This window comes from Peromyscus maniculatus, chromosome 4 (genome assembly GCF_049852395.1).
Source record: "Peromyscus maniculatus bairdii isolate BWxNUB_F1_BW_parent chromosome 4, HU_Pman_BW_mat_3.1, whole genome shotgun sequence".
In the NCBI taxonomy this organism is placed as follows: Eukaryota; Metazoa; Chordata; class Mammalia; order Rodentia; family Cricetidae; genus Peromyscus; species Peromyscus maniculatus.
Window position 1 is genome coordinate 154,306,970 of NC_134855.1, and position 19,168 is coordinate 154,326,137.

The 19,168-nt window shown below is 54.3% G+C and overlaps 1 protein-coding gene across 2 annotated transcripts in view; it reads left to right on the forward strand.

Moving 5' to 3' along the window:
• The window catches only part of Npepl1 (aminopeptidase like 1), a 14,344-nt gene extending 322 nt beyond the window's left edge, over positions 1 to 14,022 (forward strand). The window contains exons 2-12 of one of the 2 annotated variants that reach the window (XM_076571297.1): positions 332 to 517; positions 877 to 1,047; positions 3,759 to 3,848; positions 4,271 to 4,352; positions 5,873 to 6,015; positions 10,589 to 10,666; positions 11,596 to 11,696; positions 11,935 to 12,058; positions 12,296 to 12,472; positions 12,834 to 12,944; positions 13,415 to 14,022. In XM_076571297.1, coding sequence (XP_076427412.1) covers positions 332 to 517; positions 877 to 1,047; positions 3,759 to 3,848; positions 4,271 to 4,352; positions 5,873 to 6,015; positions 10,589 to 10,666; positions 11,596 to 11,696; positions 11,935 to 12,058; positions 12,296 to 12,472; positions 12,834 to 12,944; positions 13,415 to 13,576 — 1,425 coding nt within the window. In that variant the 3' untranslated portion in view covers positions 13,577 to 14,022. Of the gene's footprint in view, positions 1 to 331; positions 518 to 876; positions 1,048 to 3,758; positions 3,849 to 4,270; positions 4,353 to 5,872; positions 6,016 to 10,588; positions 10,667 to 11,595; positions 11,697 to 11,934; positions 12,059 to 12,295; positions 12,573 to 12,833; positions 12,945 to 13,414 lie in introns of both variants that reach the window. The other variant, XM_076571298.1, reaches the window with a different exon arrangement.
• The last annotated feature ends 5,146 nt before the right edge of the window (positions 14,023 to 19,168 follow it).

The following is a 19,168-nucleotide window of genomic DNA, read 5'->3' on the forward strand; positions in this document are numbered from 1 at the left end:
TGGCCTTGCGAGGCCCGGCCTGTGTCGCCGGCCTGCCCGGGCCGAGCCACCTGCATCCGTGCCGCCGGGCCTGGCCTTCCAGAAAACCCGGTGGCAGCCCTTCGCGTGGCCTCTGGCCTTGAGACCCGCTTCCGTGGAAACTGGCCGAGGCCCAGGAGGCGGGCTTCCAAGTGTTTGAAGCAGAGGGTCCCCAGACAGGCCTTGCCAGCTCGAGGCGCAGCCCCACGAGGGTGGCAGGGCCAGGGTGCTGTAGACAAGCAGGCGTGGCCAGTAGGGCATCTCCTGCCACAACACGTTTTGAAGCCGGTCTCTTGTCTCCTTTCTGATCTAGCTCTGGCAGGCAGCTCTGGCCACGCTCAACCCCAACCCCACGGACAGCTGTCCCCTCTACCTGAACTGTGCCACCGTGGCGGCTCTGCCTTCCAGGGTGAGCCGGCATAACAGCCCTTCCGCTGCCCACTTCATCACCAGGCTTGTGCGAACCTGCCTGCCACCTGGAAGCCACCGGTGTGTCCTGGTGAGTGCTGGCCCTTCAGTGTACTCAGAAAGGCAGTGGCCCGCCTCAGGCAGAGCGTGCCGGTCCATGTGACCTCCCATTCTAACTCTTCAACCACGAAGTGATTTACACCAGATCAGTTCGCCTGACAAATCAGAGAGGCCAGCTTAGATTTATGGAGGCCTGGGCTTATGTCTGTGCCTTGCTCCTGTGTCTGGGAGAGAGCAGACCACATCTGGTGGCAGACACTGTTCTCACGTAGCCTCAGGTTACTGCGGGTCACGGAGCTCTGGGTTTGTCCACTGTAGCGCTGGTGCTGGGACAGTCCCGGTGGCATCCCGTCGTAGCCTCAGCCCCACCCTCCTCCTCTCTCACTACAGATGGTCTGTGAACAGCCCGAGGTTTTTGCCTCTGCCTGTGCCCTGGCCCGGGCCTTCCCACTCTTCACACACCGCTCAGGGGCATCCCGGCGCACAGAGAAGAGGACGGTCGTGGTGGAATTCTTCCTGGTGGGACAGGACAATGGCCCAGTGGAAGTGTCCACCTTGCAAGTGGGTGTCTAGAGGGCACACTGCCTCCTAGGAGCTCAGGTGGAGAGAACGCTTCCCTCCCTTGCTCCCCCAAATGCAGCAGGCCCTTCTGCTGCAGGCTGCTGTTACGCTGTGCTTTGGGCTCCTGTCCTGTTGCATGGTGTTAGCTGAGTGCCTGCTCAGCACCTGGTGCAGTTGACCCTTGGTTGGGAGGACTTTGATGTGTGTCTTCTCACTGAAGCCCCAGTCAACCTGTGCAGGTGGAGACCATCCCCAGCCTGTCCGTCGGCGGCGCTGCCTTCCCTCGAAGCCCACTGCTTTGGCGTCACTCCCGCCCGACAGCCAGAGACCAGCTTGCCCCTCCACTTTGGTCTCAGGAAGGCTGTCACCTTGAGCCCCAAGCCAGCCCCTACTTGGGGGCTTTGTCCTCTGTCCTTCTGGGAGAGTTAGGGAGAAGGCAGGGTCTGCCTCTGCCATCTTGAATCAGCTTTGTGTGTTCTTGAAAACAGCCTGGTGGCTTCGCTTGTTTTAACTTCCTTTCTCTACCCCCCCCCCAACCTGGTTTGGGCCCCTTCTCTGTTTCTGGTGGCCACAGTGTGGCCATCCCTCCTGGAAGCATGCCCACCTTCTCTGTTTCTGGTGGCCACAGTGTGGCCATCCCTCCTGGAAGCATGCCCACCTTCTCTGTTTCTGGTGGCCACAGTGTGGCCATCCCTCCTGGAAGCATGCCCACCTTCTCTGTTTCTGGTGGCCACAGTGTGGCCATCCCTCCTGGAAGCATGCCCACCTTCTCTGTTTCTGGTGGCCACAGTGTGGCCATCCCTCCTGGAAGCATGCCCACCTTCTCTGTTTCTGGTGGCCACAGTGTGGCCATCCCTCCTGGAAGCATGCCCACCTTCTCTGTTTCTGGTGGCCACAGTGTGGCCATCCCTCCTGGAAGCATGCCCACCTTCTCTGTTTCTGGTGGCCACAGTGTGGCCATCCCTCCTGGAAGCATGCCCACCTTCTCTGTTTCTGGTGGCCACAGTGTGGCCATCCCTCCTGGAAGCATGCCCACCTTCTCTGTTTCTGGTGGCCACAGTGTGGCCATCCCTCCTGGAAGCATGCCCACCTTCTCTGTTTCTGGTGGCCACAGTGTGGCCATCCCTCCTGGAAGCATGCCCACCAATTCTCAAGCCCCTCTCTCTCCGCTGCTCCCCAACCTGCCTTCATCCTCCTGCATTCTCTTCCCCATTGGCCTCATTGTCTCCACTCTGGGAGGTGTCGGCTGCCTCCGGACTTCACCTGGCAGTGGCCACTGAGACCATGTCTGTCCCTGTCTCTGGGGAGTTCCTTTGGAGCTGCAGGCTCACCTTCTTCCAGATCCTAGCCTGGAGCATGGCCCTCCCTTCTCTCTGCACACTGCTGGCCCTGGCCGCTTCCATCCCTTCCCTGCTTCCCACCCTCCCACAGCAGACTCCCTCATCCCTCAACTAGCCGGGCATGGTCATGTCTGGACACCCGGTGCTGCCTCCTCCTTTTCCCCAGTAAGGTGTCCCCTCAACCCCCAGGCCTAGAGCTCTGGGTCCTGTGGACTTCAACTTGTTGCTTCACCCTTGTCTCCGCTGGCATTGCCCCCTGTCACCTGAGAGGGTGTCTGTCACATTGCCTGACTTGTAGCAGGCCTCACGTAAACACGTACAGAAGAGCGAATGGACTTTGCTTTTCTTGTCATGTAGAAACTAAGGCTTCCATTCTCTTCCCTCTCACTCATTGCTTTGTGGAGCTCTGTGCCTGTGGAGGGTCTGCAGGGTCATCCCTGCCTCCCTTGAGGCCAGTCCTCGGCCCTACACACATCCCACGCAGGCCGCCGCCTGCTGACAGGTAGAAGGGGCCTCACCAGCACAGCTCATATCTGAGCTGTCAGCTCGCAGGTCTCTACTCGGAGCCTTCGAGGTTTAATTACCTGGGACAGGCAGTGGCTCTTGTGGTGATCAGACAGCGGGGGCGGCGGGCCGGCTGGCAGAATCGACCTGCGCCTGCCCTCCTGACATACAAGTCCGGGGGAGGCGATGATGGACTTCAAGCTGCTGCCCTGCGCCTCCGCCAGCCCCTTAATATCTGTTTCTTCCGGCCAGCACAGAGGCACTGACGTAGCCAGCTGTCCCTGGCTGCAGAGGTTTTGGGTACATGAGATGAAATGAAGGTAGAGGTATGCTCAAGTCAGCTAAGAGCAAGGCCCTAGGGCAGAGAACGGTGGGCAGGCAGGCCTCTAGGGCGGTGCTGGCTCTGCACACGCGTGGGACCACACTTCCCTCCACAGACCTAGCATCTTCAGCCACTGTTGGGCTGTCTCTGAGTTGTCCTTCTTGGCACAGGGCCAGAGGTCTGGCGGGGTCCATGATCTCAGGTCTCTGTCTTCTCCTTGGTCTTCTGAGACTCATGAGTTCTCTAAGACAGCTTGGTCCCGTTCCTTCCATAGTCGTGCCCCAGTAGGCCATTCAGTGACAAAGAAGACAGGGTGGTAGACCTCTGTGCCTCCAGGGTGCTCATGGGAAGCACCCCTCAACACCCTGGGGCAATCTCCAAAGCTCCTGCTCCCACCTGCTACCTCCATGCCTGTGAGCAGCCCACGGCATTCTCCTAGAGTCTTACGTCTTTGAGGTCTTTGGTCCCTGGGGAACTGGATGAGAAAAGGACACTCCTTCCCACCCTGTCCCCGGGTCCCAGTGGTAAACTTTCTTTTTTCCTAGTGTTTAACCAATGCCGCAGAAGCTGTGCGGCTAGCTGCCCGCATTGTGGACACTCCATGCAATGAGATGAACACAGACATCTTCCTTGAGGTTCGTGGCCTTCTCCTTCTAGAAGAGGGACAAGCTGATGTGGGGAGAGGGCCATCTGACCACAAGGAGAGGAAGTTGGTGCTTTTTGTGCCCAGAAATCCCAGGGTTTCCATCAGATTCTAGAGTCCATCTTTCTCCAAAAGGTCAGCATCCTCAGCTGGGTGCATGGGTAGGATGGAGTAGGTAGACAGCCTCGCTGGGGCTGTCTGTAGGATGGGGACCACCAGCTGCAGGAAGCTGAATGTGCAGGGCCAGCTTCCCCCCAGGCTTAATCATGAGAGGTGCAGCCGCTGGCCTCTGAGTGGCTCCTTTCCCACCACGACGAAGCCATGGACAGACTCATCTTTGGCATGAGTCCCAGCCTAGCCTTGACTCAAGCCTTCTTCATGTGTCTCATGTTGTTTTTCCATGAATATGTCCAGGAGATTACTCAAGTTGGAAAGGAGCTGGGGATCACCCCCACCATCATCCGGGATGAGCAGCTGAAGACCAGAGGATTTGGAGGTGCGTAGAGCTGCCCTCCCACAGCTGTTACCCTTCAAGGGAGGCTGGGGGAACCCGGGAGGCAGGGCTAGCAGTGGGGACATTTGGTACAGGGTTTCATACTGCTTGGACCTGAAGGGAATCAGCCTTGGTTCCAGGCCAAGACTGGACTGGGAGGCAGAGCATCCCTGGGGGAGACAGGGGCAGCCTTCCAGGCTCTGATGCTGATCCTGGGAGCCACTAGACCCAAGTCCTTCTCCTGCCTATCTCCTCCTGCCTCCACACCCCTGCTCAGAGCCAGCTCAGCAGGGCCTTCTGTTCCTCGAATACACAAATTCATGGCCATTTTTGGCATCTCAGTGGATAGTGTTCTCCATATAAGATATTTTTACTGTGATATCCATGCAGTGGGGTCTGTCCTGACCTGCATGTCTCTCTCCTCTCTGATTTCTTTGTACTTAGGAACTGGAGGAAAAACTGGGCTGTCTTGAGGTGCTTTTAGACTGAGCAGGCAAAGGTCACTATCACAGTTGTCTGTGACTGTGAAAGAAGTCCTTTCTAAGGTCCAAGTCCCCCCGGGCTCAGGAAGCAGCTCCCTTGGTCACAACCCTCTGATGACTTAGGGTTTCTCCTGGCTTCACACAGCTGTGTGAAGACTCCAGGAAAGAAGCTCTTGCAGGGTGCTGGCTAGCCTTGGGCCTGAGGGGAGCTGCTAGTCACAATGTGGCCAGTGTTTACCTCAGAGCAAGGTGTCTGGGGACAGAGTTGTGAACCATGACCAAGCAAGATGTCGACCTCGTCTGAGAAGGCCCTGTTGCTTCCGAGTGCTGTTACAGATGAGACCCTAGGACCACCTCATCCCAGGGAAAGGGGATTGCAGGGTCCAAATGCTCACGAGTGGTGTCATTGGGGGCCAGCTGCTTTAGCCAACCCCCACACGTGGACCAGTTGACCACTGAGGCAGAGGCCCTTTATGTTAGGGAGTTTCTCTCAGGATTTAGCAGTTGCAGTGGGTCTGATGAGTAGGAGTTTCTCAGATGGCCATTTTCACCCTCGCCATGATTGAAAGCGTTTGGGCGGGGGTACCTTGTATAGCCTCTGTGCTCAAGAAGCTCCTCGTTCTTTGGGAAATTGGAGCATGTAAGCAGTGAGCAAGGGAGGTGGTATTGCAAAGGCCGTGGGAGCAGGCTGGAGAAGGAAGACTCAAAGATCAGAGTAGGGGGGCCCATGTGGGCGGGAGAGGCCTTGAAGCATCATCCAAGAAGCCTCTCACTCTGTACTCCTGTTCTCTTCCTCCTGGGCACAATACGATATTTTTTTCCCTCAGTGAGTTTTCTTGCCTAACAATCCTTTGCAGTCTTAGATGTTGGAATGGATCTGCATTCCCCCATCCCACACTGGCCCCTAGCAGGAGGGGGAAGGGAGATCCATCCAGGGGTGCTCTGCAGGGAAGTGTGGGCCAGCTAGAACCAGAGTTCGCAGGGCCCCCGGAAGTCTCCGCTGGGGAGTATACACCTCACACTCTCCCTTTCCCTGCACAGGAATCTATGGGGTTGGCAAAGCTGCCCTCCACCCGCCTGCTCTGGCCATCCTCAGCCATACCCCTGATGGGGCCACACAGACCATTGCCTGGGTGGGCAAGGGTATCGTCTATGACACCGGTGGCCTCAGCATCAAAGGGAAGGTGAGATGTGGGCTTGGGGTGCAGTCCAGACCAGCGTGTTCGAGTACCTAATGCACTAGGTATCAGGAGTGGGCGATTGTTTTATTTAAAATCCCTCCTCTTCTATTCAACACAATTATTTCCAGGACTACTCAGGGAATGGAACTAATAATACAAGTTTAAAAATAACCCCAATAGCAAACACTCTCTTTTATTGAATTCCACACATATTATCTTGCCAGTTGAAAAATTTGAAAAGAAAAATATTCCAGTCCAAATAAAGAGAGCGGCAGCATATTAACACTCAAATATCATTAATGTATTTTAATAGGGATAAAACCCACAAAACAGCTTCCATCGCAGGCTCTGCTAATTGCTAATGGACTGCGGCATTAAAGAAGTTTGTCCCGGTCTCTCTCATCCTGGGGATTTGACTTCATCTAACCTACACATGTCTGTGTTGAATACACATGGGAACCAGGGCTGTTCGTGGGTCCCTGCTCAGAACCCCAGAACACTGTTACTTAACTCTGAGGAGTTTCTGTCACCCCAGGCAGTTGATACCAGAGGCTCCTGAAAAACAACCCTAGTTCACATTCTAGAATTTTCAGTGCTGGCCATGTGCTCAGATCTCTGAAATCCATTTTAACAGCCTCCACATATGTGTATCAAAATGTCTCAAACACCACACCCCGAGACTTGCAGAGAATAGAGGGACAGGACTTTGGGTTCGGGCACGCGCTTCTCGTCTGCCGTGACTGAGGCATAGATGTCCCAGCCCTGCAGGCAGCTCAGCAGTCTTGCCCTCTGTAGCATTCACAAGTGGGTGGTTAGCTGAGCCTGTCTGCTGGGGCCAGAGGCCCCTTTACTCCAACCACAAAAAACAAGCTGTTGCTTAAGGGTAAATCGTGAAACCATAAAGTCAGGCGAGTGCAGAAGACGATGTTGATACGGTTATAGCATCAGGAGCCCCAGAAACTGCTGAAACTTTGAGCAACTGAAGATTTGGGGGAGGAGTGTTTAGTTTCCAACATCAAGTAGAAGCAGGGTAGCTGCTTTATTGCTGTTGGAAAACCCCACCCAGGCCATGCTCCTGGCCCTGCACCTGGCCTAGCAACCCTGAGTGCTGCCCTTTGCAGTTACCTTCTCTCTGGTGGGAGGTGAACTCCTGCTTACTCTTGCTATGGGCTTGTTGGTAGGTCAGAGCACAGATCATGGCTTCTGCAGGCAGAATCCCTCTGATGTGGCTGTAACTCCTGTTGTTCGGGAGGAACCCTGGGCCTGAGGTCCCCTCACTTGGCTTCTGTCGTGTAGCTTCCAGCAGGCCATAGACTCTGGGTAATGAAAGAGCTGCCAGAGCACAGGGGTCCAGGCCAGCCTCCAACACTGAGGTACCAGCTTTGTCCTCCTGTGGTCACACTAACCTGCAAACATGTGATGGACACAATGACCATGGTGGCACACTGGCTGTTCTTAGCCAACCCACTTGTCCCCTACCCTTGGAAACATTTCACCCCAATTTGGGGTGAACCAGGGGTGCTTTCTGAGCCTCAGCCTGGCATGGGGATTGGACAGTGAGGCTCCAGGGCTCGACACAATATCCTAGGCCTGACCTGGAGGTGCTTCCACAGCCCCTCTCAAGGCCAGGCATAAAACTCAGTGCAGCAAGAGGAAGCATGAGCTCATGTAGTGCCCCAAGAGCAAGCCGTGTGGAATACTTGCACCACCCTTCCTGGTTCTGTTTGCAAAGAGGTCAGTGGCAGATTGGAATCAGTGGCGTGGCAGGTCCTAGGAGGCCTCAGACATCCCTCCTGACCTCTCTACACTCTTACAAAGTACTGATTCCAAGTGGGTGTGGTTGGTAATGCTGGCTATGGCCTGTAGGTCCTGTGTAGTAAATTAAAATTGATAATTAAAATTGGGATCCATTTGAAAATAATACACCATGAATAGTAAAATGTGATGAAGATAATATGATTTTCAAATGAGAAACGGTTCCACGTGTGGCACTGGACATTCTGTCAATCTCTCCCTCATGGGGACCTAATGGGGCAGCTAGGAGCCTGCGCTGCCTGTGCCGAGAGCCGGCTGTCACCGCGGGGATGCATCCAGACAGTCTGGCTGCACATTTCATAATGGCAGCAAGGAGGAGGCATGGCCCATGGCCCTGAACAGTCTTTGCTCTTCTACCCAAACTTGACAAGTGGTGTTTTTGAATGATTGTTCTGCTGGGGGGCCCGAAGCAGTGAGTGAGCTGCCTTGAGCTCAGATGCCTGTCTTGTATGTGATGGGTAGATCTTTGGAGGCTGTCAGCACACAGAGCTGTGCAGAAGCTGCCTTTTTGTGTCCTTCCTTCTACCAGAAACCTCATATTCCTTGACGTCACCGTCAGCTTATCAGAGAAGTCCTTGGGCCGGAGGAGGCTGTCAAGTGGCAGACACAGGTTCCTCCAAGTTCTGCCTTGTGCGGGAGAGCTCGTGTTAAAGCCGGGGTGATGCTGCCCCTCGCTCTCCCAGGGAGGCTCGCCCTGTTCTTACTGTGTCTTGCCTCGTCTGCAAACTATCTCTTCTGCTGCCTCAGGCAGGGACTACTGGGCCTGTCGCTCTCGTGGCCCGCCCTGTGCTCTGACTGACCTGGAAAAGGCAGCAGAGACATGCCATCATGCAGTAGACAGTGACTCACCCGCAGGTGAGGCGTTTTGCCTTTTTTGGAGATGTATTTTATGTGTGTGAGTGGTTTTCCTGCATGTCTGTGCACCACACACAAGCCTATGGATGGTTCTGACACCATACGGGTGCTGGGAACTGAGCTTGGTCCACTCGGCAAGTGTTCTTAGCCTCTGAGCCATCTCTCCAGCCCCAGGAGAGTTTCCAAACTTAGCATTACTGATTCATGGAGAGGTCGCCATGACTTGGTTTTGCTGGAATGCGTGAAGAGGAAGCCGGTCAGTCCTCGTTCACTGTCAGCCGAAGCCTCTGTTGGACCAGGGCTCTGACACTTCCACCAGCCATGGCTTCTGTGCGTGTGTCCAAGTGACTGGGGCACATGGCACCTTAGCATTGAGAACCTTTTCCTCTGTAATGACAGAGGTGACAGACGAATCGGGAGACCTCCTGTGAGCAGCCGAGCTTTATCTGCGAGCTTGGCACTCGGCTTAGGGGGTCACACCTGTGCAGGGGCACCCCGTGTTCCATGGACAGCTATCATAGACATTTTCTGGGTGGGTCACTTTGAAATGGTTTACTGCCAGGCCTGTGGGGCCATTTCTTCATTTCCACAGGCCTGTGCTTGGTTACTGATTAGGTCAGAAAGATGGGTCCTTTTCACTTGGCATAATTATGAAAGCAGCACAGTCTATGTCCAAAAATACTTCCAGCTAAAATCCAGGCCTCATGGAATACGAGAAGGACTCCAAAAACCGCTCCCTAGACTCCAAGCCAAGATTCTTACTTCTGAGGACCTGTTTTTATTTAAAATATGAACGTGTCAGTTTGAGTTGGAAGCCTATACAACATAAACATGTGTAACGACATAAATAGTTCATAGGAGGCGACATTGACATTGGTGGCAGGGTCTACAGCTTAGACGCAGCAGGGAACTGAACCCAGTAGGGTGGAGAGACCCCCTACTGATGGTTGGATGGCAACGGCGTAAGAGGTGACCAAGGTGTGCAAGGAGAAGAGCTGGCACAGACCTGGGCCTCCCCGGGAAAGCTCCAGGGGTGGGCAAGTGACGCTGAGCGGAGGCGGCCTCAAGGGCTCGCTGTAGGAGAAACGGGAGCGGGCCCGGATGAGTGTGAGCATCTGTGGCAGGAGGGGCTGGGGTCCAGGGCGCCTGCTTAGAGGACAAGTGGGCAGGACGTTATGTAGGCTGTACCCTCACTGTGACTGGAGATGGAGGGGCCAAGGGCAAGGCAATCAGCACACTATGACTGACTAGAGTTGGACTCAGCTCCTAGAAGCCAGAGACACTCACAGGATGACTGTCAGCCTATGCTCAGGGAGGATGGGATAGGCATGAGCCTGGGGTTACCCATATCCCTCTTCAGAGTAGACACAACAGGAACCTCTGGTAAGTGGGGAACACAGGCAAATGGCATATTGGCAAACACATCACCTCCAGGGCCCCATATCCCTGGTGGGACCCATAGTTCTGATTGTCACTGGGAAGCCTGGCCAAGCCTCTTGAGGTGCTGGCTGGGTGACTCCTTGTGAGTCCCAATTTCTATGATGTTTGGGTGGAGAAGAAGGCAGAGGCCCCGAGTGTAGGCTTCCAAGCTGTCATGGAGTCCAGGCTTCTGAACCCGGTCATGGTGAATCTGGCCAATGGACAGCTCCTTGGCCTCTCTCTATCATATTATCTATCGCTTGATAGCTCTAAAACTCCACAGAAATAAAACATCTATCACCACCATCTCTGAACATTGCTTCCTCTTGCTTTGGTAGAACACCCCCTTTGGGTGGTCAGGTCTGTGGGTAGCGTGTTCAGAGAGCCCTGGCGTGCCGTGCAGGTTGGAGCCTGAGAGTCTGCTGCCAGCTGCGTCCGTGTGCCCGTGACTCATACCCTCTCTCCTGGTCCTTTCGTGTCACCATAGACCACTATGCCAGGGATGAAGCGAGATTGTGGGGGTGCCGCAGCCATCCTGGGAGCCTTCAGAGCCGCCATCAAGCAGGTGAGGACGAGAGTTCTGGTTTTTCTCCTTCAGACTCTGTTTGACTCTCCTCTCTCCAGGACTTCACTTCCCTGGCCATGGAGCTTATCAGGGGTTGTTCAGTAGGAAGCTAGCTTAGGGAGCTAGCCAAAGGTTCTCTGAAGGAAGCAGCCATGGCTGGACCTGTTTGGAGAAGTCCTGTTGTTGGTTTGTACTGAAGACATGCTAGAAAGGAAATGCTCAGCAATGGGTTCTTCTGGACTTGGCGCCAGCCGATGCTGGTACTCACTGGTGGGCATGAGGGGTACTGGACCTACAGGAAGCTACAACCAGTGACTTACGGGTGCTGAGAGGACCCCTCCCCCGTGTGGAAGTATCCCACACACATTCACACATGTGAGTCACCTCCCTGGGTAAGTCACATGTCCACTTGGCACTGGCCTTCCCCTCCATCCTCTTGAAGAGGAATGTGCCTCAGTGAGAGCCACAGGATGAACAGCAACGGCAGTGACTTACTTGACCCACAGGATACCCCGGTCCCCACAGCCACAGTGGAGGGTCTCACTGAAGGAACACAGCGGTGGTTCTTGCCATGGGGGAGGGAGGGTGACCACTGGCAGGAAGAACTGAGGAACTGAAGCCATCTGCCAGTCCTCAGTAGCAATTGTTTGGGGTAAGAATGATGATCAGGAGGCTGAGGCAAGAGGATTGTCTCAAATTCAAGGTTTTCATGTGCTGTGTAGTGAAGTCTGCTGCATGGTCTGGGCTCTGGAGGGCTTTGCCCCTTCTAGCAGGGATTTTCCCAAATTGCATCTTCAGAACTGAGCTCCACTTCCTGCTCCTGAGGTCCCCAGTCTGTCTCCTGCTGTCTACAGGTCTGAGAGCCCCTGGCTCTCCCCTTCCAGGGCTTCTGGTCTACCATGGGACCTCTCACCTGCTTCTCCCCTCAGGGTTTCAAAGATAACCTCCATGCTGTGTTCTGCTTGGCTGAGAATGCTGTGGGCCCCAATGCCACCAGGCCTGATGACATTCACCTTCTGTACTCAGGAAAGTAAGGACAGCCCTCTCTCAGCTCTGGAACTGTGGTTTAGACTGTTGGCTTCCTCCCAGAGTCAGGCTAAGTCAGTCTGAGCCTAACCCAGGGTGTGGGAGAAGCCCACCCTGCCTCCCACCTGCCACACTCCTGGGGAGGGCACATGTCATGGAGATGGAAGGGCTACAATAGCAGAAGGGGTCACTCGGCACTCCGGAGAGCTTCATTTCTGAACCAGGGTCTATGTCCCACCCAGGACCGTGGAGATAAACAACACAGATGCCGAGGGCAGGCTGGTGCTAGCCGATGGCGTGTCCTATGCTTGCAAAGACCTGGGAGCTGACATCATCGTGGACATGGCCACATTGACTGGAGCACAGGTGAGTGTCACATGTCACCCCTTACGCCCCGTTAGCCTGGACCCCTCTTGGCAGGTGAGAATGGAGCAGCTGTTGAACCAGGCTGTGCTCTGCCTGCTTGTTGTTCGTGGTTCCTTTCTCTGCCCTCCTTTCTGCCTCTTCCGTGGTCTGTCTGTCTGTCTGTCTGCTGCTCCACGTTGCCTTGTGTTTCTCTTCTGCCCTCCCTGGTATGGTTGCTTCTCTTGTGTCCTTTGCCAGGGCATTGCCACAGGGAAGTACCATGCAGCCGTACTCACCAACAGTGCCGAGTGGGAGGTGGCCTGCGTGAAGGCTGGCCGCAAGTGCGGGGACCTGGTCCACCCTCTGGTCTACTGCCCCGAGCTGCACTTCAGCGAGTTCACCTCAGCCGTGGCTGACATGAAGAACTCAGTGGCGGTAGGTGTGGGGCCTGCCTGCACGGGTGTGCAGAGCTGTGCCCCTGGGGAGTCTGTGAGCCAGAAGAGCAGTATCCCCAGGCACCAGGAGCAGTGCAGAGGTGAGGTGTGACTTTATCCAGGACACACTCACTGAACACGCTCGATGAACAGACTCTACACTGGAGTCTGACTTAGTTGCCCCTTCAGGTTCTTTGTGGGCCTCCCTTGTCCTGGGGGAGGTAGACGCCTTGTTCTAGGTCAGATCCCTCCTCAGTCATCTGGGTCAGCAGGTACCTCTGTGCCTATGGCTGAGGGATAAGGGTAGACTCCTCCCACTGCTGGGAACAGGATGTCACCAGATGTCACCCTCTTGTCCTCAGGACCGAGACAACAGCCCCAGCTCCTGTGCTGGCCTCTTCATTGCTTCACACATCGGATTTGACTGGCCTGGGGTCTGGGTCCATCTGGACATCGCAGCTCCAGTGCATGCTGTAAGTGTTTCAGGGATGCTTCTCAAGGCCAGGCGATATACCTACCCCTGCCAGACACATCATGTCTCCTCCTTACAGCCTGGGCTCCTCCCTCCCTCCTATCCTGTCCCTGCAGAGCCCCTCTGGCTCAGAGCTGCTTCTGAGATCATCAGAAAGGTTCTGTGTTGTGCGTCAGATTGTCTGTGGCCCAGCCTCCAGCCAGCTGTGGTCTCCCTGACCTCTAGTCTCTTCCCCCCTGGGAACAGAGTAGCTGCTCTGGTGCAGTCCCCCCAGCCAGCCTCTCCAGGGCCTCTCCACTCAGAGCTGTGGCATTAACCACCTGGTTTCCTCTGTTGGCCCTAGCATGTCAGGACATCTTCAGGAAGGCCCACGACACAGCCTCATGGCCTAGGCCCTCCATGTGGAGAAGAGGGATATGGGAGGCCTAAAGGTGCCCCCTGGCCTAGGATTTCCACCTTCTCTGTCCACAGGGCGAGCGAGCCACGGGCTTTGGTGTGGCCCTGCTATTGGCACTTTTTGGCCGTGCCTCTGAGGACCCACTGCTGAACCTGGTTTCCCCACTGGACTGTGAGGTGGATGCCCAGCAGGGTGATGACGTGGGACGTGACTCCAAGAGACGCAGGCTCGTGTGAGCGCTACTGCCCACCTGGTGACACGGGTTCCTTACCTCATTTTGCACTGGCTGACTGGTTTTAAGTATTTGAGAGATTAGATCTTGAGATGAGTTTGGCTTTTCCTTTCTGTAACATGTGGTGATGGGAGTGGCCATTCTTCTCTTAGAAGACAGCTCAGGGTTTGGTGGAATCTGGTGAAGGCTGTCACAGACCTCCTAAGTCGGCTTCTGCAAACTCACTGTCCCTATCCCCCCACCTGGTCATTAGAACCACCTCAGGTCACCTCTGTGGTGAGTGCACTTCCTGATCCAGGCCCTTGCTCCAGCTGCGGCTCACTGGGGTGCCCAGCCAGCCCATGCCTTGGTAGATGTGACTGGCTGTTAGAGGCTCCATTCTGTGAAGCAGGAAGAGCCTCACAGCCCCTCCAGTTCACTTGAAGTTGAATTAAATATGACCACAACATACCCTTGCCTCTGCTCATGTTTTTCCTACTCCCTTGTCTGATAACCCTGAGGAGCCTGTCAGGGGCTGAGGGGCGGAATTGCCCCCAGCAGCCCGTAGACGCTCATCTGGTCTTGCGATGGCCAGGTGAACTGGTTTTGCAGCCCAGAGCCCTGGAGTCTGGGGCAGAGGACAGCAGCCCTGGGGCCTAGGCCTGTCGGCCAGCTGCTTTGGTTTTCCCAGTGTCTCCACAGACTGGGATGGCTCTGAGAGGCTCTGTTATATTATATATATATATATATATATATATATATATATATATATATATATATATTAGGGTGAACATGGCTTTCCTCAGCTCTGAACCTGCATCTTCCCAGTTCCCACCAGAGAAACACTAGGCCACAGAGGGCCTGGTTTGGAAACCACTTATGACTCCCAGGAGCCCAGCCAGGGTTCGGAGATGTAAACCACATCTGGGCTGCAGGGGAGGCCGGCCTCGTGGTATCTGGGGGTATGCTTTCTCCAGTTTAGACGAAAACCGCCTGCTCCCCCTTGTCTTCCAACACAGTACATCCCAGTGTGACTGTGAGAGATCAGGGCTAGCCCAGCGAGTAGGGACAGGGTTTCCTCCACCTTCTCTGAAGGGTGATGAGGCAAGAGCCTGGCTGTAGGTTTACAGATTGCATGCATTGGGACATCCTAAGTCCATGACAACTCCAGCCTAGGTGTCCTAAGACTCCAGGTCTCTTCTGCCTTGGAAAGAAGGTGTCCTGTTTCTGGGTCTGATGGCCATGCAAATGTTAACTACCTACTGTATACATAGCCCTAGGTGGACCTGAAAAGTCAAAGCCAGCTCCTATGTCCCAGCCCTATATGAGAAACCTTGCTTGGCAATTAATAGTCATTGTGGGCAGTGGCCAAATGAGTGAGAAGCTGTGGGCTTCTGCGCGGGGAGAGGCATGGCCAGGCTGGAGGGCAGGAGCCTTCATGGGTCATTAGTTCACTTAATTGCTTGCAGTAGGCAGCTCTCACCAGCTTCCCCCAGTGACACCCCAGAGGAGGCAGGGGTCACCGAGGTGGTCTGGCTCCTTCTCCGGGGCAGCTGGCACCAACACTCCCCCTTCCTCATGCCAGGGAGCTGTGCCCGTGTGGACACAGGAAGCAGGGTCACAGAGCAGCAGGGGAACTGAGTCTCCCTTGTGTGGGCACAAAGGCAGCTACAGGGCTGGGGACCCAGCTGGGGACCAGCTGCAGGCTCAGGGCCGGGATGGTATGCCCAGTGTTGGGGCTTCCGGGGGTGAGCCCACGGCTCTGCTTTCCCCAGGGCCAGAGGACTTAAGGGCACAAGTGCTTCTCCAAGCTCTGCTGGAACCCCAGCAGTGGGAGTCACAGGACAACTATCTGGGCAGATGGACACCCCTGGAGTCATGTCAGCCTGGGCTCTGGAGAGCTGCACAGAAGAAACGTGGCTTTCCAGTGTGGATGAGGAAGATGTGCAAAGCCAGCCTGACCATCACCACCATCATGAGGAGGATGGTTGGTTTGTCAACTTGACACAACCCAGAATGACCTGGAAAAGAGTCTCAATGAGGGAGTGTGTATGCTGAGCTGGCCTGTAGCATGTCTGTGGAGAATTGTCTTAATAAGTTAAATGCTGTGGGAAGACACAGCCTACCCTTCATGGCACCATTTCCTAGGCAGGGTATCCTAACTGTGGAAAAGTGGAGCGATTGACTTCTGAGGACCACAAAAGAAGTGCTCTGAGTGAGCTGGGCTGTGGTGATTACTGCCATCACCACAGTACAGTCCTGACATGCTCAAGAAGGGAGTAGAACCTTCAACTTCCATGCTGGGAGCTGGCCAGCTTCTCCTGGACTTAGAGAGGACAGAAGAAAGACTTTCCTCTGTGCGTTAACTTAGGGAGCCTTAGTCAGAGCCATTAACAGGAGCCTGTGTGTTTTCAGTGCTAAGGGAACATGGAGACACATAACTTAGACCTTTTATGGGGCAGTGCAAATGACTTGTAGGTGCTTAGAAGCATGGAGGGGTGGGGGTGGGGGTGGGGGTAAGCTGAAAGCCATGGTTTCTATGGCCAGGGTGCCTTATCCAAGCTCACCTTCTCTGGACACTCCTGTGCCCCCAATTACCCAGTGTCTGGATTGTCCCCCTAGCCATGGGCCTAAGCACCTCATCTGGACCATTGCCTTGCAGGAGACAGCCAGCCAATCTCCGTGCTACAGCCTGAGGGAGTGGGTATGTGAAAAGGGTATAGTCAACAGCTATGAAGGTACCCGCACTCAGGTTTCAGAACCACAAGAAGTCACTCCCCCCAAATCAGTTCTCTCTCTGCCAGCAAAGGGGCATTGACCGGCTTTCCACAACTGTGGTAAAATACCCGAGGGAATCAGTAGAAAGGGGGAGTTCATCATGGTTTCAGAGGGTCCCATCTATAGTTTGTCCCATTGCGTTGATTTGTAACAGATACAGGCAGCTGGTGGGAGCGAATAGCTGTGGAGGCTGCTCATCTCACGGCAGCTGGGAAGCAGGGAGAGAAGAGATGTCCTTCAAGGCCTGCTTCTGACTGCCAGGCCTCACCACAGGAGCATTCGGCAGGAGCTCCTCAGTGGCTAATCCACCAGTAGAGTTAGTGCCCTGCCTCCTTCCATTTCTGTTGCTAAAATAACTGACAACGAGCAGCTTAGGGAGAAAGGGTTTATTTTAGCTTAGAATTCCTGGTTACAGTCCACCACTGTGGAAAGTCATGGCAGCAGGAGCTTGAAGCAGCTGGTCACATCACATCCACAGTCCAGAGCAGAAAGAAATGAACGTATGCATGCTTGTACTCAGCTCAATGGCTCAACTTTTCCCAGTTCAGGATGCCCTGCTTAGGGAATGGTGACACCCACAGTAGATTGTGCCTTCCTAAATTATTCAACTTAAGACCATTCCCCATGGTGTAGATAATCCCTCATGGAGACTCCCTAGATGATGCTTGATTATGTTAAGTTGACAATGAAAGCTATCTATCATCCTCATGATCCCACCACCTCTCCATCCCATCACCTCTGAGCATGGCTGTGCTGAGTGTCAGACCTCCAGCACAGTATCTCCAGAGGACAGATCCATTCAAAGCTAGATCCAAACTGCAAGGAGGAAACAAAGCAAAGTCAGTGCCAGATCCAGCATCTTTGCAAATGGCCTGCTGCTGCTGCTCGGACCTGGGAAGGTCCAGGAGCTACTCAAAGTGACTACGGCAGGAGAATGACGCCTTACAAGACATGATGAGTGTTTTAGGGAGTAGTCTATGCCCTTTAGGAGTGCTGAAGTGGTCTCTGAGGCTCATTGAGATGGAAGAGAGAGAGGCTGAGAGATGGCTCAGCCAGTAGTGTCTGCCATGCAAGCAAGAGGACCCAAGTTTAGATGCATGGCACCCACGGGGAAGCCAGGCACAGCAGCTCTGAGGGGTACAGACATGAAGATCCTTGGAGCTTGCTGGTCAGCCTGTCTAGCAGATCAGTGGGGGACAAGTTAAGATCTAACAAATAAAAGTAGACAAGCAATCGCGGAAAAACACTGAATGTCAACCTCTGGCTTCTATACGTAAACACACACAAGTACCCACATATTCTCACCCCCCCACACACACACACATGCACACAGGTACACACACATGAATCCATACAAATATATACACCACATACACAAACACATTCAAAAATATTTTTTAAGAAGGGAAGCAACTGAGTGTTATTTCTACAGGGGATGTTGGGGGCCAAGGGAACCAGTGAATTATTAGCTCCCCCACTTCCACTGCCGATTATGTCTGCTTGTGATTCCATCAGAGACTGGTAAGAGCAGACACCTGTCCCTAAACCTTTTCTTCCAAGCCCTTCCCAAGAGGACATCCTGTTCAGGCACATCCCTCTGCACCACCCCAACCTGCCCCCTTCCCCCTGCGCAGAGCCCACACCTAAAGCATCTGCCAGCATCTCCTGTGAGTTCCCGGCTGGAGGGCTTCCGGGAAGGTTGTGCCCTGCCTGCAAGGACATGTTGCTGTGCCCCCAAAGCTTTCACCCAGGTGCTGGCCTGGTCCCAGCAGGCCCCTCCAGCCCAGTAAACGCCTGTTGAATTTTCGGCTGCGATTGTCTGCCTGGGGCTCCAGTTCAGACTGTGTTCCCTGGCGAATTAGCGTTCAGCATTTTTGTTTATTTGTTTGTTCTTTAACAAAAGGTTGTTTTGGTTTGAGATTCAGCAAAAATACATGCTGCATTCAGCTTCCTCTCCATTCAGGACTCAGTAAATTAGTTGTTTTCCAGTCTGTTCTGAGTCCTTGCCTCAAATGAGCCTCCAACAAGATAATGCATTTAAAAGCTCTGGAAAAGTACCAGCCCCACGCACATGTGGGGGGACTGTCATCCTCTGAGCTCTCGGAAGACAAGCCCTGCAGCTGGCTCACTCCATCCCCGCCCCCACACTGGGCCTAGATACAGGGCCTGCTGCGAAGCTCCAAGATAGGGCTCAGATGGGGGGGGGGTGCCTCCAGGTTGGTCCCCCAGAGCCCAGAGCTGTCTCCACCCCCAGAGGCTCGGGGTTTGTGGTCCAGGCACTGCTAGGGGGGACTGAAGGGAAGGATGGGTAAAACCAACCCTCCTTAGAGGAGATGACCTGTCCATATCCATGTCTGATCCGAAGGCTGTTTTGGCTTCCTTTGGGCCCTGCTGTGGTCCTGAGGGTTTTGGAGATCAATTCAGGGAGGATGCTGTAGTCAGGAAAACAAACTCAAACCTCCCAGCTTAAAAGGCTCAGAAGCCTGCTCCTTACTCCCAATCCACAGTCAGAACAAAAGGTGCCTCCAGCCATAAGCCTCTGTTCTTGTTGGCTGGCCCTGGCCTGCTCTGGGGTAACGGAGGGGGTGGTGAGCTTCCTTCTACCCCATAAACCTTTCCTTGTTTGTATGCCTCTTTCCTGTCGTGATCTGGATGAATCTCTGTGAGATTCATACCGATACCTAGTCCAGTGTGCCATTCAGTATACCAATGGCATGGAACTGGCTTCCTCATTCACCAACATTTATAAGGCACCACCTGCATGCATGTAAACACCCTGAACCACAGATCCCTCTCTTGGGAATGTCTTCCCATCCTGAGCCCTAGAAATCAGTTGTCA